The sequence below is a fragment of the Erythrolamprus reginae genome, chromosome 3, assembly GCF_031021105.1.
Source record: "Erythrolamprus reginae isolate rEryReg1 chromosome 3, rEryReg1.hap1, whole genome shotgun sequence".
NCBI classification, from domain to species: Eukaryota; Metazoa; Chordata; class Lepidosauria; order Squamata; family Dipsadidae; genus Erythrolamprus; species Erythrolamprus reginae.
In genome coordinates this window covers 38,252,544-38,279,209 of record NC_091952.1, presented here as the reverse complement: position 1 = coordinate 38,279,209, position 26,666 = coordinate 38,252,544, and the positions used below count along the sequence as shown (strand labels likewise).

Below are 26,666 nucleotides of genomic sequence, written 5' to 3'. Positions count from 1 at the left end.
ATGAAATCACTACAAACGAGCTTGACTTAAAGGAAACTTGACTTTATAATATACAGTACTGCTTATAGCAGGCATCCTCAAACTATGGCCCGTGGGACAGATCTGGCCTGCCAAAGTCATTCAAGCCTGTGCGGGACTATGACGCTGACCCGCCCACATCGCCACATTGCCACACCTATCAGCTCCCACCCTTTGGCCAAGTGCAGGACTTATGTTTGTGAGTGCCAGCATAGTGCTTTTGTGGTGGGGCCTAGTGATGGGCTTTTAACGGTACGGTCAGGTACGCAGAATCGGTAGAAAAATTTTGATCAGGTATGCAGATCCGGTAGAAATATTTTGAATTTTATTCTTTTTTTTCCCTTCTGGACCCTGGGTATGTTTTTCCTATCGCAGTAAATGAGGTTGAATGTGTATAATTTTAGAAGAGCTGTGCATATGTTTGTGTGTGTGTGTGTGTGTGTACATACACATACAGTTTATATAGTAGATAACATTTTTGTGTGTCTGTGTGTAATATGTATGTACACATGTGGCATACATACATAGAATTAAATAGTATATTTTGGGTGTTCAGTAATAGTAAATAGATAAGGAAATTTGAGGCGAGGAGAAACCAAGCATCCTAACCCAAAACCATGACATGAGCGACGTCAAGTTGGCCACCTTTAAGCTAGTCACATGACCTTTAAGCTACTTCCCAGTCACATGATTGTCAAGCCACTCCCACATGGTCACAGGCCGGCAAGCTACACCCACAAAATAAGCCATGGCCACAGTTTGTTAGTAAAAATTTTTGCAGCCTTTCACTGGGTGGGGGGGCCTGGGAGACCAAAAATTTCTGCTCCCTTTTCTGATTCTCTCCTCACAGGAGATATGGAGTTAGTTAATGTGGAGTAGCTGAGAAGAATTGCTGTAAAACTGAGTATCCTGAAGTGGACCACTAAATAACTTTAAAAACAATCTAGTAAAAAGAAAAGCCAACCAAAAGAGCAACATACAAAAAAAAAAAAGCAAATAGAAAAACGGACTGCTAAATTGGCAAAATGTACTGCTAAATTGACCACACCCACCCAGTCACATGACCGGCTAGCCACACCCACCTAGCCAGTCCAGCCCCCCCCCCTGAATTGGCCCCCTGTTTAAAAAAATTGAGGACCCCTGGCTTATGGTATGTCTTTACACCATAAATAATCTGGCCAGGAAATGTTACTGGCTTTTACAGAAATGTTAAGAGCCTGTTTGACAGGAAAAATGAATTAAGGGTAACTGCCTCTGATGGTTTATTTTACATTTTCCTGTCTAAACTAGTCTTTGTTCACTAGAAAACATCTGTACTTTTATGTTTCTGGAAGGAAAAAAAATAATTGAAACAACAAACTGCACAGAGGAGGAGTGAGGAATGTCAACCAAGCATTGTTCAGGAAGCCCTTGTAACTTTTAACCTTACATATTTAAACCTCTGTTTAAACTTTTGTTCTTGGCCAGCTGAAAGGTTTCTCATTTATAGGGCTTGCATCCTTATAAAGAAAACTGTGGCTAGGTCTTCTCAGATGCCGGCTGCGTTTAACAACTGATCGGAGAGTTTAGTGACTTCCCTCCAACCCTCCCCCCCCTATCATTTTATCTATATAAGGCAGAATCCTCTCTTCCCCTTCCCTTATTCTCACAGTCCCAAACCCTGCGTCTCACAGTTGGGCTGTTGCCACCCGCACAGCTCAGCATTCTTTTGCCTTGTATGGCCAAATCCTTAAGGGTGGGAGGGGACCATCTGTGAAAACACTCTTTTTTCATTGGCTGCCTCTGCCCTCTGATCCTGCTTTCCTCCAAACTAGGGAGATTAAAACAACAGCTAATTAATTTCATCCCTTTGCAGAAACGCTTCCTAGATCTGAGGGCTTTTAACAGTTTCTGTCTGAACCAGGTAAGTGCTTTTCCTTACGTTTCCCCTTAGCAAGTGAGGATGGGTGGGTAGTTGGGGGAGGGGGTATTGATGGATGGATGAAAGGAGACTCTCCTTGGGCAAAACAAGAACTGGTAGTTTCCTGTTATACTAGATTGCTTGGTTATCCCATCGTATTTCATAATCCAAAATTAACAGTTATTCTGCTGTACCGAACTACTAGTAAGGCTATCCTTTTGGGAACCTGTTGTACTCCCTCGATTAGTTGTGCCTACCAACAGTTCTTAACTATCTGAGTTTTCTGGCTTTGCATGATGCACTCACTTACCAAGGCTTCTGTATATATAACATGCAAAGCTAGAGTATGGTTGGCTAATTTGTGGCCCACGTCATGCATAATATACCATAAGGAGTACTCGCACATAGGAGGTTATCAAGTTCATAGTGAATCATAGATCTGGTCCATCTCTGTCTGCCTTTTTTAGTGTGATACCTTCAGATACAGTACATTGGAAGATGAAGAAACCGTCACATCTAGAGTGTACCAGGTTGGGTATAGATGATAATGGTCCTTACAGGTTCACACATGCAACTATAATTTGTTAAACAAAATACTATTGTCCGGATCCATACATTATAGTAGGATACAAACTAGAGTTTACAAACTTCAGCAGTCAGATTCACATACAAGTTAATCCAAAACCAAACAAATCACACTAATATATGAGCCTTATTCCTTAAATGTGTTCTTAGAGGCAGGATTTCAATCAGGATTGAATTGTCTGGATCCATACATTATAGTAGGATACGAACTAGAGTTTACAAACTTCAGCAGTCAGATTCACATACAAGTTAATCCAAAACCAAACAAATCACACTAAGGTTAATATATATGAACTTTATTCCTTAACTGTGTTCTTAGAGGTAGGATTTCAATCAGGATTGCAAGGATGAAGGGAAATATCCCACTGCAAATAGTGTGGGGTATACTTGTTTATTGAGAAGCATATTTGGTGCTCTTAAACATGATACTGTAGGTCTTCAGCCCTGGAAGAAAAAGTTCTTTTTGCTAAAGATGTACTCATCTGTACTAATGTGTGAGGATCTGAGCAATATTCTACCCATTTGTCCTAAACCTGAAAGCCATCTGATCAAGATTGAATGCTTTCCAATTAATTCCATTGCTGATCTGCATCTTGAAATCCAGAGTCTTTGGAGAAGGCGGACATACAAATCTAAATAATAATAATAATAATAATAATAATAATAATAATAATAACAACAACAACAACAACAACAACAACAACAACTACAACATCCCTACTCAGGGGTTGCTTAGCCTTTAACTGAATACATTCCATCAGGGAAGCCTCCAATCATTTCCATTGTTGAAGTGTTGAAATTGAATTACCAAAGCAGATTAGATGAAAATATGTCTTTTTCTGCAGTTTGGAAAGAGGAAACATCTAGGCAACGGTAGATTCAGGCATAGTTTACAGGCGTCATGTCTTAAAGCATCACTCAGACTGCAATGGTTTTGTGCACATGCAGAACTCTGTAAGATGTAGTTTCAGGTCAGATATGTATGGATGGTGCTGCTAGCTTGACCTGCTGAGTGCTTCATTCTGTTGATCATAGAAGCATCTTCTTTTTGTGTTTTCACCTAAAAACTGGTTAAATGCTAAACTTAAGTAGAAACTATTTCAAAGAAACACTAGAGTTCAATGCTATACAAATTGTTTACTATATCAACAGGACATGCTTGCCAATTCTGGCTACTTTTAGGCTACACAGATCAATTATATTTTCTTTTGGCTTGTAAGCACTAACTGTGATTATTTAAAAATACTGTATCTGGGGAAACATACTTAGAATACAGTTTCATGTTTATCTTAAAAAGAGGTCTCAGATATAGAAACATAGAAACATAGAAGATTGACGGCAGAAAAAGACCTCATGGTCCATCTAGTCTGCCCTTATACTACTTCCTGTATTTTATCTTAGGATGGATATATGTTTATCCCAGGCATGTGTAAATTCAATTACTGTGGATTTACCAACCATGTCTGCTGGAAGTTTGTTCCAAGCATCAACTACTCTTTAAGTAAAATAATATTTTCTCACATTGCTTCTGATCTTTCCCCCAACTAACCTCAGATTGTGCCCCCTTGTTCTTGTGTTCACTTTCCTATTAAAAACACTTCCACCCTGAACCTTATTTAACATATTTAAATGTTTCGATCATGTCCCCCCTTTCCTTTCTGTCCTCCAGACTATTGAGTTCATTAAGTCTTTCCTGATAAGTTTTATGCTTAAGACCTTCCACCATTTTTTAGCCCGTCTTTGGACCCATTCAATTTTGTCAATATTTTTGTAGGTGAGGTCTCCAGAACTGAACACAGTATTCCAAATGTGGTCTCACCAGTGCTCTGTACAGTGGGATCATAATCTCCCTCTTCCTGCTTGTTATATCTCTAGCTATGCAGCCAAGCATTCTACTTGCTTTCACTACCGCCTGACTGCATTATTCACCCATTTTGAGACTGTCAGAAATCACTACCCCTAAATCCTTCTTTTCTGAAGGTTTTGCTAACACAGAACTGGCAATACAATACTCAGATTGAGGATTCCTTTTCCCCAAGTGCATTATAACTTGGAATAGCGGAGAATGGATGATCATATTCATGAATGTGCTGAGATGTATTATTTTGCATATTCAAGAATGCTTTTTAAATAATATATTATTTTAGTGCACCTATTTTCTGAACTTGGATTATTTAGTTGAACTCGGGAATCAAGCAAGCCTCAAAACAGATGTCCGTAGACTCTTATCTCCCTTTATCTGAGCTAAATCAGAAAGAGGAACAAAAACATGTCAACCTGAAGACAAATCTTTTAATACACTGAGTTCTTTGTCCATATTTCAGAGTGCAAATAAAATGGAGGATTGTGTGTGCAAGCATGTGTATATGCCTCTGTGTGTGTGTGTGTGTGTGTGTGTATGTGCATGTAGATTTATGAAAGTATCATTTTGATCTATAAAATATACAGTAAATATCATCGGGTATTACTGCAGTATAGTAAACAACTGGCAAAGAGAAGGAACTTTGGTGAAGAGACAGCATCCTTGACTTATTAAATGTCAGTTTTGAATGTCTAGAGCAGTGTTTCCCAACCTTGGCAGCTTGAAGATATTTGGACTTCAAGTCCCAGAATTCCCCAGCCAGCATTCGCTGGCTGGGGAATTCTGGGAGTTGAAGTCTAAATATCTTCAAGTTGCCAAGGTTGGGAAACACTGCTCTAGAGATCAAAGCTTTGTTTATCTATATTTATTGAATAAATAAGTGGCCTTTTCAACAGATAACATTAAGCCCACCATGCTCAAACCTTTTTGGGGTGATAGAAATTACAGCATATTATACCTGGAGAGAATCAATTTAGGGAAGGCTTCTGTAATATATCACTGATCTAAAGATTAGCTTCTATACTCTTGAATAGTACTCAGATTATGGCTTGTACACAAACCAATGTATACTAGCCCCATTCCATTAAATAGATCATATGTGGTTAGGATATTTGATGGATTGTACCTTCACACATACAGTTACTTGAGAAGCCACCAAAATATGAACTGTGACCGAAAAAAACCCTTTTTATTTGTTGGGCCACTGAACGGTGCCAAGTTCCTTCCCCAAGTAGCGAAGACAAGCAGCCCTGACAACCATTTAAGGACAAGAGAGAAAAGCAAGAACTGGTATGGCAATTAGATGCTCAGGCTGGAGAAATTTCACTGCTGTTAAGGAATGATAAGAAATCTGCCCAGAGGACAAAAGAAACACTCACTTCCATGAATCAAATTAATACCATGGTCTGTTGACACATTACAAAAAAAGAGGAAAACTTTGTGGGTAAAGTTGATTTCATGTTTGTAATAGTCATTTATCTTTTTCTTTTCTACTACCTTCTACAAGGGCAGTTAAAGGGGAGACGTAGGTATCTCACTTGGGCATTCTTGGTGAACTTACAGGTTACGGGTTAATTTATAACCATAACTGAACCCAAAACTTCTTCATTAAGCAACACAGTTATTTATTTATTTACTTATTTACTTATTTACTTACTTATTTATTTATTTATTATTTATTATTTATTATTTATTATTTATTATTTATTATTTATTATTTATTATTTATTATTTATTATTTATTATTTATTATTTATTATTTATTATTTATTATTTATTATTTATTATTTATTATTTATTATTTATTATTTATTATTTATTATTTATTATTTATTATTTATTATTTATTATTTATTTATTATTTATTCTTAAATTTTTATTTATTTATTTATTTATTTATTTATTTATTTATTTATTTATTTATTTATTTATTTATTTATTTATTTATTTATTTATTTATTTATTTATTTATTTATTTATTTATTTATTTATTTATTCAATTTTTATGCCGCCCTTCTCCTTAGACTCAGGGCGGCTTACAACATGTTAACAATAGCACTTTTCAACAGAGCCAGCCTATTGCCCCCACAATCCGGGTCCTCAACTGAAGTTTGCCGTTTTATTATTTTCCTTGCCAGAGTTGTTAAGTTAGTAACATGCAGTGGTGGATTCCTGCCGGTATGGCTATTTGTGCACAGCTCCATGGCTCTAGCTCAGGATCGAGCACAATTTTGCTTCCTGCACCTGTACCAATAGCAAAATCTTCCACAGGTGTGTGCGTGTGTGTTTCGGTGAGGGTTTTTTGCTTCCCCGCATGCAGGGAAGCAAAAGACCTTGCTGAAACATGCACACACGTATGTTTCCGTGTGAGATTTTGCTACCTGCAGAGGTGTGTGGAGCAAAATTGCATTCAATCCCGCACTTGCATGCCAGAGCTGTGCAACGGCACGCAATTAGCCGTCACGGAAGAAGCCCATCATTGGTAACATGGTTGTTAAGTGAATTCCATTGAGTTTGCTTGTCAGAAGGTCACAAAAAGTCACGACCCCAGGACACTGGAAAACATCATAAACATGAGCCAGTTCCCAAGAGTCCAAATTTTGATCATGTGACTGCAGGGATTGTTGCAACGGTTGAAGTGTAGAAAATAGTCATTAATCACTTTTTTCACTGCTGTTGTAACTCTGAACGCTCACTAAACAAATGGCTGTAAATTGAAGACTACCTGTTTTCTCCAAACCTTTCCATAATTCATAGAAAAAGTTTAATAGAAATTAATGAACAAGAGAAAGCAGATAACAAATAGATTAACTGAAGGTAAATCTGAAAGCGTGAAAACCCAAGAGTTTTTAGACCAGACCAGAAACATTATATGCAAGAGGAACTTTAAAAGCTTCCTTGTCCTGTGAAGAGCACAAGGTGTCACTGAGGCTTTTAGATTTCACTCTTTTTATGTGACTAGATTATTGTAGAAGTCAGAAAATGAAGAAAATCGTCAAGCAGAAAGTGATCAATTCTTTCCTTTCCTTTGATGGTTTCCTCTTTAAAACTACTGCTTTTAAAAAATGCTTGTCCTTCCCAGCAATTTTTAAAATACATTTCTAATTAAAGCCCAAAGGAATACTTCGGGTGGCATATGGAAATATTTTCTTATACTTAACCCAAGCAGTCAGAAATAAGCATTGTTATGCATGACTGCACTCATGTAGATGTTACTGTTGCTCTAAGTGTGCAACAACAACACACACACAAGATTCCTTTCAAATCACTTGAATATTTTTCATGTCAAGAAGCAAACATCAACTTGATTGCAAAGCCCTGACTCTTAGTGACATATTGGCACCACTGAAACTGCTACAGGTAGCTGTAAAGACAGGGCTAGTTCAAAGGAAACAAAGTAAAACAACAACAGGCTAATTTCCTTTTGATTGTTTGGGTTGAATGAATCCATCTATGACAATCAAGGCTCTTGATCTACTCTGAGATATAAACCAGTCTCAGGTTCCACTGTGGTATGACACATGCCATTGTTTTATTTTTATCCTAACCACAAAAGCAATTAGCCAAATTCCTAAGATTATTAAGAGCATGGCATTCTTTGCTGTTCCAGATTTAACACCTAATCTTATGCACAACTCATGGAAGCCATGTTTTAAACAGCATTCCAATTGGGTGCATGCCACACACACACACACACACATCACATCACATCTATACAATCCTGATGAAAATGCCACTTTGTACATAACTGTGTTGTACATAATTGTACACAATTCAGCAAGTGCAGTTGAATTTGCACTTGTACTAAGCTAAAACATAGTTTACGCCTGAAAACATTTTGCTGCTTAGGAAGTGTTTAAATAGAGGGGGGAGAAGCTAGAGTGGCAATTTCCTTCTTTCTAAATTTGCAAGCTAAACTTTAATTTATTTATTTATTATTTATTTATTTATTGGATTTGTATGCCGCCCCTCTCCATAGACTCGGGGCGGCTAACAACAGTAACAAAAAACAGCATGTAAATCCAATACTAAAACAACTAAAAAACCCTTATTGTAAAACCAAACATCCATACATACAAACATACCATACATGAATTGTAAAGGCCTAGGGGGAAAGAATATCTCAGTTCCCCCATGCCTGACGGCAGAGGTGGGTTTTAAGGAGCTTACGAAAGGCAAGGAGGGTGGGGGCAATTCTAATCTCCGGGGGGAGTTGGTTCCAGAGGGCCGGGGCCACCACAGAGAAGGCTTTTCCCCTGGGCCCTGCCAAACGACATTGTTTTGTTGACGGGACCCGGAGGATGCCCACTCTGTGGGACCTAACCGGTTGCTGGGATTCGTGCGGCATAAGGCGGTCTCGTAGATACCCTGGTCCGGTGCCATGAAGGGCTTTATAGGTGATGACCAACACTTAATACTGCAGGCAGTCTGATATTACAGGAATTTCTTAACTTTCGCCTCTCTACATCCAGTCAGTTTTTCAATTTTAAAACCTCTGCCAAGAAATTTTTCAGGAAAGAACATTAGATGCTTGTTTCATTTTGTTTTTTGCTTTGCTTTGTTTTGTTAACAAAAATATAGCTAGGATATCAAAAAGTATAACCTTATTTGATAATGCCCTCAGTAGTATTTGATTTCAGTTTCCATAAAACACAATCAAAGTTTTGCACTGGCAGGCAGCATTAAATGTTTACTTCTATAAGTATATTGCTTATTTAGAAATAAGTCCCATTGTGAGCAGTGAACTTGTCCTGGTATAAAAGAAACAGCCTAAATAATAGATGAGAACCTAAGAATATTACATTCCTGCAAAAGTCACTTAAAGAGAATTAGTAAATCCTAATAAATAGTTCAAATTGCATCGTCTTCATCACCATCTTGATAAGCACATTTTAAGTATTTGCAATTGCCTTAATGTGATACTTAGTTTTACTGTTCCATTATCAGGATTATATGCTAAGATATTGTCATATTAACAAAGAAGCAACCTAAACATTTTTTTAATTAATTCCTTATTTTCACTATGTGTGAACACACATACACATATTAATTCTTTTGTGGACATACAAGTTACATAATCCCCATTTGACTGCAAAAAATATATCTGTAGCATAGCCAAGAACACATCATAAAATATATCAAGTGAAATTGAAATGATGTATGTGCTTACATAGCATATCGGTGGGTTTTAGCCAAAGCATTATTTTTACATTATTTTACTTTAAATTCAATTACTTTAAAATCAATGGATTCAAATCTTGTTTGCAGGCCAAACTCTAAGTAGTGAACAATTCACTGTGTTTCAATCTACTGACTGAAGGATCCCCTCCCTGAAGAAAAAGAGATATTATGATAAGGATTTACATGCAGATAGTTTGTAAAAAATGAAGAATAGCCTGGTTCATTATACACTAGCAAATCAGAATTCTTCAAACAAAGAAACATAGAAGTTTGAGGGCAGAACAAGACCTCCTGGTCCATCTAGTCTGCCCTTATTTATTTATTTATTTATTATTTATTTTATTCATTAAATTTGTATGCCGCCCCTCTCCATAGACTCGGGGCGGCTCACAGCAGTGATAGAAACAATGTACAATACAAATCTAATAATACGAAGTTAAAAACCCATAATTTAAAAAACATGCGCACAACACACCATATATAAATTATATAGGCCTGGGGACGATATTTCAATTCCCCCATGCCTGACGGCAGAGGTGGGTTTTGAGAAGTTTATGAAAGGCAAGGAGGGTGGGGGCAATTCTGATCTCTGGGGGAAGTTGGTTCCAGAGGGCCGGGGCCGCCACAGAGAAGGCTCTTCCCCTGGGTCCTGCCAAATGACATTGTTTAGTCGACGGGACCCGGAGAAGGCCAACTCTGTGGGACCTAACCGGTCGCTGGGATTCGTGCGGCAGAAGGCGGTCCCGGAGATATTCTGGTCCGATGCCATGAAGGGCTTTATAGGTCATAACCAACACTTTGAATTGTGACCGGAAACTGATTGGCAACCAATGCAGACTGCGGAGTGTTGGTGAAACATGGGCATACTTGGGAAAGCCCATGATTGCTCTCGCAGCTGCATTCTACATGATCTGAAGTTTCCGAACACTTTTCAGAGGTAGCCCCATGTAGAGAGCGTTACAGTAGTCGAGCCTCGAGGTGATGAGGGCATGAGTGGTTGTGAGCAGTGAGTCCCGGTCCAGATAGGGCCGCAACTGGTGCACCTATTATTTATAGTATTTCCTGTATTTTATCTTAGGATGGATATATGTTTATCCCAGGCACATTTAAATTCAATTGCTGTGGATTTACCAACCATGTCTGCTGGAAGTTTGTTCCAAGCATCTACTACTCTTTCAGTAAAATAATATTTTCTCATATTGCTTCTGATCTTTTCCCCAACTAACCTCAGATTGTGCCCCCTTGTTCTTGTGTTCACTTTCCTATTAAAAACAAACAGGCAAGCCGTTCTAAACTGTCTAATTAACCCATCTTCTTTTGCTAGTGGTCATCATAAAAAGCAAGGAAGGCAATTTTTTCTAATTTGGGGAACATTTTAATTTAAGGAAAGTCACACAAATTACTAATTGTTACTGCAGGTGGCAGAACTGATGACGAAGCAGCTGTTTTCTAGAAGATAAGTTGCTCCTTGTACTCCCTCTCACTTGCACCAGGATACACCTTACCTTTAGCTTTCTGCACAAATAGATATTTTAAAACAAAGCAGCGGGTTGCACCCACCAAATGCTTTTTCTATATTTAAACATCACCTCTCTGGGAGGTATGGAATTCTTGTAAATAAAGATGATGCTTAAGACTGATGCTTGTTTTGTAGCAACCCAGCTTAGTATTCCATTAGTAAAGTAAGCAAACTTAAGATATGTTAGGAAGAGAACATGGTTCTCTCTCCTAAGTGTAGACAAACCAAGAAAGCTGTAGTTCAAAAGCTCAAAATAAAAATACTGGGTAAATTGAAGGCACTGTGAAAAGGAAGTCTGCAGATATGACTGCTGCCTGCGATATTACTATGCGTGTTTCTGAAAGCCTAGCCTGTTTGTAATGAAACACAGGTTGCTGCTTGGAGTAACAGTACATAAAGAAAGCTGGGAGGAATTTAGCGTCACGTCTTGGTTTCAGTCAATGTCAGTTTTCTTTATGAGGAAGCAAGTAGAAAACAGAGCATGGGGCTGGTAGTAAATGAGATTGTTGTCTCAGAGAAGAGGGAGTTGATTTATCCTCTAGGACAGTGTTTCCCAACCTTGGCAACGTGAAGATATCTGGACTTCAACTCCCAGAATTATGGGAGTTGAAGTCCAGATAACTTCAAGTTGCCAAGGTTGGGAAACACTGTTCGAGGACACCTGAAAGTAGGAGAAGTAATGACTGGAAACTTTTTATTTGTTTATTTGTTCGTTTTGTCTCGTACATATTGGTGGTATAATATTTATATACATGATACTAGTAAAAGAGAAACATTAGGACAGGGAATGGAAAGCACTCTGGTGCACTTATGCACGCCCCTTACTGACCTCTTAGGAATCAGGAGAGGTCAACAGTGGATAGTCTAAGGGTAATGTTTGGGAGTTAGGTGATGATACTACAGAGTTTGGTAGTGTGTTCCATGCATCAACTACTCTGTTACTAAAGTCGTATTTCCTGCAGTTGAGTTTAGAGTGGTTTACTTTAAGTTTGTATCTGTTGTGTTCTTGTGTGTTGTTGTGGTTGAAGCTGAAGTAGTTGTTTAACAGGAAGAACATTGTAGCAGATGATTTTATGGGCTATGCTTAGGTTGTGTTTAAGATGACATAGTTCTAAGCTTTCTAAACCTAGGATTGTGAGTCTAGTAATGTAGGGCATCAGAGAAAGATGCAGCCTAGACATAAGGAGAATTTTTTAACAGTGGGAGCAATTAGTCAGTGGACTAGTCTGCCACTTGAGGTTGTGGGTGCTCCATTACTGAAAGTTTTAAAAAATAGACCAGACAACCGTTTGACTGGCATGGTATAAGGCTTCTGCCTTGACCAGGGGACTGAACTACAAGATCTCCAAGATCCCTCCTAGCTCTATGCTTCCAGATTCTCACTGAAGGCAGTAGGACAAAGAGACTTTTATCTGTTTTGTAGCAAGAGGTGTGTCCCAGCCTTGAAATAATCATCTCACCTCCTGTCTTTCTGGGGCTGCAGAAAAGGGGCCTTTCCTGGCCCGCGCTAAAAGCCAGCCTTTGAACTCTGCAATCAGTGCTTGGTTACATATTCTGGGTGTGTGTGTGTAGTTTTAAAATTCTTTGCTAAGCCTTGGTGCAGCCCCTCAAAAGGTAACTCCTGGTCAAATTCTTATCACCCGTGTAAAGGAGTTAAAAGCAAAAAACAAAACCTCCCTAGAAGTAATTAAGCCTTGGGAAAGTTGTGCCCGCCCATGAGGGTCTCAGAGACGAAGTAACACAGAAAGGAAGCACCCAAAATCCCTCTCTACTCCAGGAGAAAAAATATCCCAGCTTTCAAATCAGCAAGGATGACTGTGAGAATCTGGTGCCATCACTAGGCAGAAGAACTTAGCAAAGAGAAAAGCAGATGTTTAAAATAAGTGATGTCCATAGAGGAAAAAAATACTTTAAATACTCCAAGACTGGGGAGGCATTAATACCACTCTGTAATGCTCTCTACTGTAACGCTCTCTACATGGGCTACCTTTGAAAAGTGTTCGGAAACTCCAGATCGTGCAGAATGCAGCTGCGAGAGCAGTCATGGGCTTCCCCAGGTATGCCCATGTCACACCAACACTCCGCAGTCTGCATTGGTTGTGTTGTGATTCCGTCTGAGGCTCCTCAGGGAATGGCTGAACCTCTGCCGGCTCCATGCTCAGAGGGGGAGGATGAGGAACAGGAGGAGGAGGAGGAGGCCCAGGCAGATGGGGAGGAGGAATATCAGGCCGAGGGAGAGGGAGAACAGCCTGAGTCCCCCGGGGTGGAGCTCTCCCCAGCAAGCAGCCTGGAGTCCTTGGATGAAAATGCACAAGCCATCATCGATCTCAGGCAGAGAAGAGCAGCACAATGAAGGGGACAATTAGCCAGGTATTTCCAGCCCTAAATAGGCAACAGCTGGGTTTGGGTGTGGTTCTCCCCAGAAAGGCTGAAAAGGCAGACCCACCCTTCCTGTATTGTGGAGTATTATCTTTGGGAGTCCTGGGACCTGGCTGTGATCTTTGGCGTTTCTGACTCTGGCTTGTGGCCCTGAAGGCTGAAACCTTGGGGGGAAAGACATGGGTCTTATTCTCTACAGTGGTGCGTGTGCCAGCAAGACGTCTGCTGTATTGTCTGGCCGTCATGACTCTGCTGTGAAGCCTCATAGCCTGTCTGTTGGGAAGAACAGGTTTTTCTCTGTGTTTGTTTTTCCAACTATAAAGTGCCTTTGCTTTTACCAGCGTGTCTGGCTGCTTTTTTCAGTTGGTGTTGAAGTCTGGGGGCACCCAGACAGAACAGGTTGCCGATCAATTTCCGGTCACAATTCAAAGTGTTGGTTATGATCTTTAAAGCCCTTCATGGCATCGGACCAGAATATCTCCGAGACAGCTTTCTGCCGCACGAATCCCAGCGACCAATCAGGTCCCACAGAGTGGGCCTTCTCCGGGTCCCATCAACTAAACAATGTCGGTTGGCGGGCCCTAGGGGAAGAGCCTTCTCTGTGGCGGCCCCGACTCTCTGGAACCAGCTCCCCCCAGAGATTAGAACTGCCCCTACCCTCCTTGCCTTTTGTAAACTCCTTAAAACCCACCTTTGTCGTCAGGCATGGGGGAACTGAGACATCTTCCCCTGGACCTATTCAATTCAATTTATGTATGGTATGCTTGTATGTATGTTTGCTTAAATAATGGGATTTTTAAAATTTTAAATTGTAAATTATTAGATTTGTCATAAACTGTTTTATTGTGTTGTGAGCCGCCCTGAGTCTACGGAAAGGGGCGGCATACAAATCTAATAAATAATAATAATAATAATAATAATAATAATAATAATAATAATAATAATAATAATATAATGCCCTAGTCAGAACTCACCTGGAGTATTGCATTCAGTTCTGGTCACCACACTTCAAAAGAGACCTAGAAACTCTTGAAAAGGTACAGAAAAAAGCAACCAAAACGATAAGGGGACTAGAAACCGAGACATACGAAGAGTGGTTGCAGGAACTGGACATGGATAGTCTAGTGAAAAGAAGGGCCAGGGGGGACATAATAGCAGTATACAGGTACTTGAGGGGTTGCCATGGAGGAGGGGGTCACTCTATTTTCCAGCCCACCAGTGGGCCAGACGAGGAACAATGGATGGAAGCTGACCAAGGAGAGATTCAACCTGGAAATAAGGAAGACCTTCCTGACGGTCAGAGCGATCAACCAATGGAACGGCCTGCCAGCGGAGGTTGTGAACACCCCAATTCTCGACATATTCAAGAGGAGATTGGACTGCCATCAGGCTGGGGAGGTGTAGGGCTACCTGCTTGAGCAGGAGTTGGACTTGATGACCTGCAAGATCCCTTTCAACTCTAATAATAAATAAATAAATAAAAATATTTTTATCGGCTTTTCCTATATTGACAAAAGAGTCTATCCGAAGGGTCTTCAAAAAAGTCAAGAAGGCAGACATTGTAATAGGAAACCCACCCAGGCAGGGCTAGACCATTGGTTCAGAAGCAGACATTTCTGCAGCTCAGAATCGTAAAACAAAACACTGCACTATTGTAGCATTCACCCTTGTTATTTTTTGTGCCTGCATTGTGATGTGATGAATGAAGAAAGAGATGGATCTTATGCTACAATATGCTATTTTCATCAGATCAGCTAATTAGATCTCCTCTTAGGGATCCACTAGCTGCAAGAACAGTACACCCAGGGGTGAAATTCAAAAATTTCCCTACCAGTTCTGTGGGGGTGACTTGGTGGGCATGGCAGGGAAAATATATTGCAAAATCTCCATTCCCACCCCACTCTGGGGCCATCCAGAGGTGGTATTTGCCGGTACTCAAAATTTCCGCTACCAGTTCTCCAGAACATAGGTGGGTTCCTCCCGGTTCGGACTGGTTGACCTGAACTGGTAGCAACCCACTGGTGTCATCACAATGACATCACAGAACCAGTTCAGTAGGTACCAGTATGTGGGTGCCACCATCTTTTTTTTCTCATAATTTTTTTTCTTATACAGTGATACCTCGTCTTACAAACGCCTCATCATACAAACTTTTCAAGATACAAACCTGGGGTTTAAGATTTTTTTGCCTCTTCTTACAAATTATTTTCACCTTACAAACCCACCACCACTGCTGGGATGCCCCGCCTCCAGACTTCCGTTGCCAGCGAAGCACCTTGTTAGCCGCTCCGAGTTTTCGGAGAGGGGCGGCATATAAATCCAATAAAACTTGAAACTTGAAACTTGAAACCCGTTTTTGCGCTGCTGGGATTCCCCTGAGGCTCCCCTCCATGGGAAACACCACCTCCGGACTTCCATGTTTTTGTGATGCTGCAGGGGAATCCCAGCATCGCAAAAATGAGCACTTTGCTGGCAACGGAAGTCTGGAGGTGGGATTTCCCATGGAGGGGAGCCTCAGGAGAATCCCAGCAGTGCAAAAACGGGTGCTTCGGCTGGCAAAAGGGATGGATTTTGGGCTTGCATGCATTAATCACTTTTCCATTGATTCCTATGGGAAACATAGTTTAATCTTACAAACTTTTCTCCTTAAGAACCTCATCTTGGAACCAATTAAGTTTGTAAGACAAGGTATCACTGTAATAATTTTTTTCTGTTGTCTTTTTCTTCTGCACATGCACAGAGGCTGAGTTTCCAGCACTGTGCCTGTGGTCACCATCTTGTTTTGGGCTTTTTAAAAAAATGGAAGTTTTGTTACTGTGTATGCACCCTTGACGCCTACAAAGGACACCAAATGGCGTAAGAGGAAACGAACCAGCAGCGAGTTAAGTTAGAACCCACCCCTGCTTCAGAACCTGTCAAAATTTCACCCCTGAGTACACCTTTTCTGTCTTTTCCTTTCTTCAAATAAATTCTGTTCTAGCAGCCCATTAATATTACTTTGCAGCTTTGCATTTTGTTTTTTTCTTCTTTTTCCCTCCTCTAATCCCTCTCCTTTGGGAAACCTGTCTAAAATGAAAACTGTCCAATTACAGATCTTTGTAGGATACCTTTCAATGTGTTTTAAACAAATAACAGCATGCCATTGTACAAGGACAGCATGATGAAAGTCTTTTCAAGCATGAGTTGTGTGCTTTGCAAATACTTTTACATCTCTAAGTGCAAGAAACATAGTTAATGGGTAATGAAAACACCCATGGCATTTTAAAAAATCAAGTGAGATGCATTTGGCTTTCCACTTTCAGTTCCAGGTGGTGGTAATTATAATTTAAGTTATCACTAATGTGCTATAAAAATTATCCTCGGATGGCAACACATTGTCAACCATGCCTGATCTTGGAGAGAGGTTAGGAAAGTGGACCCGGTTTATACTTTCACAGGAGACAGACAACCAAGAAATACCAGGGTATCTATCTATGAGACTGCCTTCTGCCGCACGAATCCCAGAAACCAGTTAGGTCCCACAGAGTGGGCCTCCTCTGGGTCCCGTCAACAAAACAATGTTGTTTGGCGGGGCCCAGGGGAAAAGCCTTCTCTGTGGCAACCCCGGCCCTCTGGAACCAACTCCCTCCAGAGATTAGAATTGCCCCCACCCTCCTTGCCTTTTGTAAGCTCCTTAAAACCTACCTCTGCCATCAGGCATGGGGGAACTGAGATATTCTTTCCCCCTAGGCCTTTACAATTCATGCATGGTATGTTTGTATGTATGGAAGTTTGGTTTTACAATAAGGGGTTTTTAGTTGTTTTAGTATTGGATTTACATGCTGTTTTTTGTTACTGTTGTTAGCCGCCCCAAGTCTACGGAGAGGGGCGGCATACAAATCCAATAAATAAATAAAATAAATGATTATTGACTAGACCAGGGGTCTCCAAACTTGGCAACTTTAAGCCTGGAGGACTTCAACTCCCAGAATCACCTAACTAGAGTTGAAGTCCTCCAGGCTTAAAGTTGCCAGGGTTGGAGATCCCTGGACCCAGACTGAGAAGTTAAACAAAATATTTCAGAAAAAGAAAAAGAACCCCCTTCTGCCAACATGTTTCTGCATTTATCAGGAATCACGTTCAACCCAGGGGAGGCTGCTGTAGTATATAGGGCAGCATAGAAATCTAATAAATAAATAAATAAATAAATTTATAAATAAAATTTGCCATCACTTAGCAGAGGTGGATTCCTTCTGGTTTGCACCGGTTTGCCTGAACCAGGAGCAAACCTGTTAGTGACATTACAATGAACTGGATCGATTGGTGCCGATCCGTGGGTGTAACCACTTTTTTATTTTTTTCAATCTTTTTAAATTTTATTTTTCCAAGACTTTGCATGCATTGTCATTATGGTTTTGGCAACGTATTTTGGGGGGTTTTTTTAGACTGCGCATGCGCACGCTTCCTCCTGCGACATGTGGGCGCACATGCCCACATGCACAGTGCCAAAAAACCAAGCTTTTGTGCATGAGCAGAAGCAAAAAACAGATTCTGCCTGCATGCAGGAGCCAAAAACAAGATGCTGAACGCCTATGGCGCCTCTGTGAGAGCTGGTTTAGGAGCGTGGCCAACCGGTGATCACTCCCGTTTTGGTGAGCAGGGAGAAATTTCCAGTATTGATTTTATAGAACCAGTCCAAACCAGGAGCAACCCACCTCTGGCTGTAGGAGAGAAATGTTTGGCTGTTTTTAAAACCAAGAACAAAACAGTGATGGGCTCCTACGGATATGGTCAGATACGCAGAACCAGTAGAACAATTTTGCTCAGGTATGGTAGAAAATTTTTGAATTTTTTTCTTTCCCCCCCCTACTGGGCCTCTGGGTATGTTTTTATCTTATTGAAGTAAATGAGATTGAATGTGTATAATTTTAGAAGAGCTATGCATGCATGTGTAGATAATGTATATTTTTGTGTGCCTGTGTACATACACATACAGTTTATATAGTAGATAATGTATATTTTTGTGTGCCTGTGTGTAATATGTATGTACACATATGACATGTATACATAGAATTAAATAGTATATTTTGGATGTTCAGTAATAGTAAATAGATAAGGAAAGTGTATCTCTTGAGATGAGGAGAGCCCGGGCACCCTAACTCTAACCCAAACCCTTGACGTGAGTGATGTCAAGCTTGCCACAAGATCTTTAAGCCACTACCCGGTCACATGATCATCAAGCCACTCCCACCTGGTCCCATGTCTGGCAAGCTACACCCACAAAATAAGCCACGCCCACAGTGTAGAAGTAAAAAAATTTGCAGCCCTTCACTGAAACAAAAGGGGTTAATTTAGGAGTGTCACAAATCTAGGACTAATGACTTCATTCAACCAAAATCCAGTCCATCCTTTCATAGTGAAGAAAATGATAAGAAGATACTAATTTATGTATTTATTTTTATTTATTTATTTATTCATTTGTCCAATACACAAATACATAGGAAGAAAGATAGACATGTGATAATATAAAAGAGGGTGAAAGTGAACTTAAAGGAGAGGATATATGAAAGGAAGAGAATATATAAGATAGTTGGAAGAAAGGAAAGACAATTGGACAGGGGACGAAAGGCACACCAGTGCACTTATGTACGCCCCTTACTGGCCTCTTAGGAACCTGGAGAGGTCAATCGTGGAGAGTCTAAGGGAGAAGTGTTGGGGGTTAGGGGTTGACACAATTGAGTCCGGTAATGAGTTCCAAGCTTCGATAACTCGATTGTTGAAATCATTTTTTTACAGTCAAGTTTGGAGTGGTTTGTATTAAGTTTGAATCTGTTGCGTGCTCGTGTTATTGCGGTTGAAGCTGAAGTAGTCAATAGTTCAAGAAGCCTGCTTTCTTCAATTCCATCTCCTCTGTAAAAAGGGGACCATAGGGATACCCTCCCATAATAACCCCGTCTTCAGGCTTCCACTTTGCTTGATGAACTGGTTGCTTGTAATCCTTATTCACAAGCTGTAGGGGTAGTTCAAAGAAGCAGCACAGATCCGCATGCCAGGCTTCACAAAGGGTGTAAGAGGGAGGCAAATGGAATGCTTGGAATCTGCTCCAAATAGATAACTCATTTCCTCTTATTTCTGAGCTGAGCTACAAGAGATGGGGCCTGCCTTCTGAGCTTGTAAAATCAGAAGAAGCCTGAAATTAGCTCAGATGGAGGGGAGGCTTTCGGAAGGAGGAAAACAAGCAGATTTTGTATGTATATAAATAAATCCCTATACAGATTCTGTATAGAGCGCTAGTGAGACCACATTTGGAATACTGTGTTCAGTTCTGCAGACCTCACCTACAAAAAGATATTGATAAAATTGAACGGGTCCAAAGACGGGCTACAAGAATGGTGGAAGGTCTTAAGCATAAAACTTATCAGGAAAGACTTTGTGAACTCCATCTGTATAATCTGGAGGACAGAAGGGACATGATTGAAACATTTAAATATGTTAAAGGGTTAAATAAGGTTCAGGAGGGAAGTGTTTTTAATAGGAAAGTGAACACAAGAACAAGGGAACCCAATCTGAGGTTAGTTGGGAGAAAGATCAGAAGCAACGTGAGAAAATATTATTTTACTGAAAGTAGTAGATGCTTAGAACAAACTTACAGCAGATGTGGTTGGTAAATGTACCGTAACTGAATTTAAACATGCCCGGGATAAACATAGATCCATCCTAAGATAAAATACAGGAAATAGTATAAGGGCAGACTAGATGGTCCATGAGGTCTTTTTCTGCCGTCAATCTTCTATGTTTCTGTTTTCTCAATCTCAACTTGGAGTTTCTATACTGGCCAAGGATCTGCAGCAGTAAAGGGCTACCAATTTTTTTACTCCCATCCTGTAGGTGTGGCTTATGCAAGATGCCCTGCATTTTCTTTCAACATCTTTCAGTGCAAATTGGGTGCTCTGGGGTGGAGCTCCACTTTTGCTACCCCACTGCGTTTCACCCCGTCCTGGCAGCAGCCCACCCCTGAGCTGTAGCCCTTGGAATTCCATAATATAGACATGTTGGTTTCTTTATGTTTCACTTCCCTCAATCTTAGATTTGTCTACAAACTGAAAAGCAACTTAACATTTAAATTACAGCTCCTTCTAACCCAACTAAATCCAGTTGTTCCTGTGCTAAAATTCTCATTTGAAGAATAGATTTAGAACCTGTAATACAAGCTGATTTCAGAATCTGAAGATTAGGGAGTCAGGGGAGGCATCAGCTTCCTCCTTTCACAAGCATGTGTATGTACTAGGGCTGTAAACCTAGAAACAGATTACTGATTTCAACAGTGTTCATGATATGAAAAGCTCATTAAAATATCAAACGTTCAGTGCTGTTTGGAAAAATGATTCAGTTGGGAAATTCAGAATGTTATTTTTGTTAATACAGTAAATATCAATACTAGGTGTCAAATGTTCTCCAAGATCTGAAATATTTGAATATTAAAGTAGATACAAAGAAAAAAAAATCTAGGTGGAAAACTATATTTATTATTGTTGCTGCAATATGAATTTAGGATCTTAAAGAATAATTAGGTTTTCATTGTGGTTTATTTTTTGTGAATTAGTATATCACTATGTTATTTAAATTAAAGGGCTTCAATAAAGTCATTTTCAACTATGTTTTGATTAGGATGACAATGGATTATTGATCTTATCTCTAAATTTATTGGGAAGGTACTAGATTGGGGAAAGCTAGCTAAATAACATCTAAGTAGGTATATCTTCCAGTTGTGAATCTGTAGAAGAAAAATGTTTTTTTTCTTGTTTAGTGTTAACCTATTCCAGAGACATGAGTAAATTTATAATTATCTAAAAAGGATAGTAGCAGTCTGATGAGTAACACATGTTTGAACTTCAGCATGGCTAATAGCAAAGGGATGCAGGATGTGTTATGCAAGATACTTGGACTGAGTCAGGAGGTTTACTCTGGATTAAGAAATATATACATTATTGATATTCCAAGACAAAAATGCCCATAGCTTTATTTTCCAACATCACATAATGATCTCACAATTTTCATAGAATATATTTACCATTAACAAAACAGGCTGGATTTTTAATGCTATAAAACTGACCAAAAAAAATTAACTATGCTTCATGTGTTCTGTAAATGGAGCTGCTAAAATCTTTCTCTAACTTATCTCAGTATATTGTGTGAAGAGAGCCAGACCTAGCACAGATCTTTGTAGGATTATGAAGAAGTCCAGTTTAATTCAATAGAGTGGTGATGCCATGTAATATGCTGCCTGCACTGTAAAACACTGTGACTCAGATTTCTTAAGAGATTCCTAGATGAAAAGCCAAAGAATGCAAGAAACGAGAAAAACGTGGGAATTTTTTTGTAGGTTTAGTCAGACTTCTTTTTTTAATAATCTCTATTTTGTTTCACAGGCCAACAAAAACACCAGCAAAATGTCCAGCAAAAGAGCCAAGGCAAAGACCACCAAGAAGCGCCCTCAGCGTGCCACCTCCAATGTCTTTGCTATGTTCGACCAATCACAGATCCAGGAGTTCAAGGAGGCTTTTAATATGATTGACCAAAACCGTGATGGATTCATTGACAAAGAAGATCTACATGACATGCTGGCTTCTCTAGGTAAGAACATAAGTTTAAGCCAGTGCCATATAGTGCACTGAGTACAACTGACAAGAGAAGGCTGGGAACTTGCAGACATTGTCCAACAACATCCCCTAATAGTCCCAATAAATAAGATGATTGAGGGGGTTGATAGGAGGTGCAGTTCAGCAACATTTGAAAGGCTACAAAAGTATCAGGATTTCTTTAATTGTAATTTATTTATTTATTTATTTATTTATTTATTTATTTATTTTATTTATTTATTTATTTATTCATTCATTCATTCATTCATTCATTCATTTATTTATTTATTTATTTATTTATTTATTTATTTATTTATTAGATTTGTATACCGCCCCTCTCCGCAGACTCGTGGCGGCTCACAACAGTGATAAAGAACAATATGTATTGACAAATCTAATAATTTAAAATCTAAAATAGCAATTGTACATTTAAAAAATCTAAAAACAAGGAAACCCAATATAAAAAACATACATACAGTCATATCATGCACTAACACTACATAGGCAGGGCGAGATGTCTTAACTTTGACCTACAGAAATATCCTTAGCTCTGAAACCTGAATATCTTGATATCTGGGTATCCTGATCACTGAAACCTCATATGAATATATAGCTGAATGAGGATGAAATAGAATAGGATAGAATAGAATAGAATTCTTTATTGGCCAAGTGTGATTGGACATACTAGGAATTTGTCTTTGTGCATATGTTCCAAATAAAGGAATAAAGGATTCAAGGCAGGAGAAGTAATACTTTTGAATGTTCCCTTATATTATACATATACTACCAGTATACGGGTGAATGTTAATTGTCCAAAAATCCTATACCTTTCTGTAAAAAGAAGTTGGATGGGGTAATAGCACAGACATGCCCAATAAAATTGCAGTGTGTAGAGTTTAACTAAGATAATTTATGAGAAACATAATTAACTATATACTTTTTTTTCATTACTTCAAAAGAAACTCAAAGCCAAACTATAATAAATAGCTTGTGGATATTCAGAGAACTTCATGGCTGAGTGAACTCTGAAATCGGGTCTCCCCAGGTCTAGTCTAACACTTTAACTACTACGCCACATTTGCTCTGGCAAATTTTCTTATTGTTGTGTTCTAAATGCTTGTCTAGACTGGAGGGTTGAAAGGACTGAGCTCAAAATTTATGAATGCCGTTCTCTGAATTGCAATGTCCAACATGCGGCTTCCTAGACTCTCAATTAGATGTTCTGCCATTAATGTAGGATCTGTAAAACAGTTTTCTTTCTCACCTGCTTCCCTGAAAGTGGGATACCATCTATCTAAGGCAGTGATCACGGATCTAGGGGCTTGCAAATCTAGAAAATTCAACACATAACACTAGAGAGAGAGAGAGAGAGAGGGAGAGAGGGAGAGAGGGAGAGAGGGAGAGAGGGAGAGAGGGAGAGAGGTGAGAGGGTACAAAATGGAGTATCACTCTGTCCAGTGAGTCACTGTCCTATTTCCTGTGACCTTAACCATTGAAATAAGAAAGGTCCTGTCCCTCCATTCCAAAGGGTTGCTTGCCTCTGATATAAAGAGCTCCACAGGAAGGTTGTAAGCATTAAAAGTCCTCATATAGCTAGCAATTCTTAGATCCGTGATGGCAAATCTATGACACATGTGTCACAGGTGGTACAAGGAGCTATATTGGAGGGCACATGAGACATTGCCCTATATTAGCTCCTGCACACATGCGTTTGCTGGCCAGCTAATTTTTGGCCTTGGGAAACACCATTTTGCCCTCCAGATGCTTTCCTGAAGCCCTAGAATGCAACAAATCGCCCTACAGACAAACCGGAAGTTCAGAAAACACACTTCCGGTTTGCCGTTGTGCTGGTTTTTGCACTATGGAGGGTTCAGGGAAGCTTCCTGAAGCACCGGAGTGCAAAAAACAACACAGCAGCAAACCAGAAGTGTGTTTTTCTGAACTTCCGGTTGGCCCAGCTGAGCATTTTTTTCACATCCCAGGCTCCAGTGAGGCCTGTGCGCATGCATGGAGACAGTGTGAGGGTATGTGAACATGTGTGGGGGGAGGAAAGAGGTGTCAGCACATGCATGCTAGCACACCCACACACACCCTTTTGGCACTTGAACCAAAAAAGTTTCGCCATCACTGTCTTAGACATTTGATATCGATTTTTTTTGTTCAAATAGGTATAAAGTAAATATATGATTAGGTAAACCTAAGACATCTTAATATCATTATTAATTGACAAATTAAACAAGCTATACATTTAGTAGCACTAATTCCTAATTAGGGCATGTAGTTGTTCAAAAATAGAGATGAACAGTAGGAGAAAGCAAATTATAGTGGTACCTCTACCTAAGAACCTCTACTTACAAACTTTTCTAGATAAGAACTGGAGGTTCAAGATTTTTTTGCCTCTTCTCAAGAACCATTTTCCACTTACAAACAGGAGCCTCCAAAACTGTAACCGGAAAAGGCGGGGAGAAGCCTCCTTGGGGCCTCTCTAGGAATCTCCTGAGAGGAAGCAGGGCCTCCACCCTCCCTGTGGTTTCCCCAATCGCACACATTATTTGACTTTACATTGATTCCTATGGGAAAAATTGCTTCTTCTTACAAACTTTTCTACTTAAGAACCTGATCACGGACAAATAATGAAGTTCGTAAGTAGAGGTACCACTGTAACTACAACTGTCTACTCAAAATTGGGCCTATGGTAAAATCCAAATAATACAGTTTACCTATATTCTAGATACTTTGACAGTGTACACTCAACACAGTAACAAAGGTTGGATGAATGGTTTTCTGAATCAATAGTTCACAAAACTCTGAATCAAAAACCACACTAAGTTTATTGAAAAACTCTTGAGGCACAATTTGCCAACCACATTTCAGTTTGCTGTGTTGTTGGAATCCACAGTTGTTGAACTGTTCTGAGGGGCCTAGAAAATTCACCTTGAAGCAGCTAAAAAACTTTAAAAATAAGAAAACAATAACCAGAAAGGAATCATGAAGTTAAAATGTAGCGGAAGAAAAACATGTTCACAGATTGCCCCTAGAGGGCAGTCAGCTATACCAGTGTGAAGGTAAAAACAGTACAGTACTGTACTGTATTTTGGTTTCCTGATGAACCAAATTTTAAGGAGTGCTGTAATTGGGATCCTGCAGGCATATAATAGCAAAGTGGGATTTCCTCCCCATTTATACCTACTGGCAATATTTCTTCTCCAGTATGTTTTCCCCCATTTCAACAACCATTCTACATTTGCATTCTGAGTACGTCATCTCCCATCCTTCCCCCAGCACTGGTCTGGGGTTATGGGGAAACTCCTCAGAAGATGCCTTAGAAGAGGAAGAAAGGGTCTACTGCAGGGGTCTCAAACTCACGGCCCAAGGGCCGGATCTGCCCTACAGGGTGGCAGTAGGAAAAGCAAGTAGGATGCTTGGCTGCATAGCTAGAGGTATAACAAGCAGGAAGAGGGAGATTGTGATCCCGCTATATAGAGCGTTGGTGAGACCACATTTGGAGTACTGTGTTCAGTTCTGGAGACCTCACCTACAAAAAGATATTGACAAAATTGAACGGGTCTAAAGACGGGCTACAAGAATGGTGGAAGGTCTTAAGCATAAAATGTATCAGGAAAGACTTGATGAACTCAATCTGTATAGTCTGCGGGACAGAAGGGAAAGGGGGGACATGATCGAAACATTTAAATATGTTAAAGGGTTAAATAAGGTCCAGGAGGGATGTGTTTTTAATAGGAAAGTGAACACAAGAACAAGGGGACACAATGTGAAGTTAGTTGGGGGAAAGATCAAAAGCAACGTGAGAAAATCTTATTTTACCGAAAGAGTAGTAGATCCTTGGAACAAACTTCCAGCAGACGTGGTTGGTAAATCCACAGTAACTGAATTTAAACATGCCTGGGATAAACATGTATCCATTGTAAGATAAAATACATGAAATAGTATAAGGGCAGACTAGATGGACCATGAGGTCTTTTTCTGCCATCAGTCTTCTATGTTTCTATGTTATATCTGGCCCGTGGGACTGCCCTGAAAAGAGCAAAGGACCGATCCACAGTGCCTTTGCCAGTGAAAACAAGAGCTCAGGAGGCCCAAGCTTCATTTTCACTGGCAGAAGATTGCAGGAGGCTGTCACAGCTGAAAATGGAGCTAAGGAGCCACTTTTCACTGGCAAAGAACTTCGATCACCACAGGCGCCCCCAAAATAGAATAGAATAGAATTTTATTGGCCAAGTGTTATTGGACACACAAAGAATTTGTCTTGGTGCATATGCTCTCAGCGTACATAAAATAAAATATACATTTGTCAAGAATCATGTGGTACAACACTTAATGATTGTCATAGGGGTCAAATAAGCAATGAAGAAGCAATATTAATAAAAATATTAGGATATAAGCAACAAGTTACAGTCATACAGTCATCATGGGAGGAAATGGGTGATAGGAATGATGAGAAAAACTAGTAGAATAGAAGTAGAGATTTAGTAGAAAGTCTGACAGTGTTGAGGGAATTATTTGTTTAGTAGAGTGATGGTGTTCGGAAAAAAAACTGTTCTTGTGTCTAGTTGTCTTGGTGTGCAGTGCTCTGTAGCGACATTT

The 26,666-nt window shown here is 39.7% G+C and overlaps 1 protein-coding gene across 1 annotated transcript in view; it reads left to right on the top strand.

The window, feature by feature from the left end:
• Positions 1-1,553: 1,553 nt before the first annotated feature.
• MYL9 (myosin light chain 9) overlaps positions 1,554-26,666 on the top strand; it is a 29,599-nt gene continuing 4,486 nt past the window's right edge. Inside the window, exons 1-2 of the mRNA XM_070744846.1 lie at positions 1,554-1,921; positions 21,852-22,056. Coding sequence (XP_070600947.1) covers positions 21,873-22,056 — 184 coding nt within the window. The 5' untranslated portion in view covers positions 1,554-1,921; positions 21,852-21,872. The remainder of the gene's footprint in view (positions 1,922-21,851; positions 22,057-26,666) is intronic.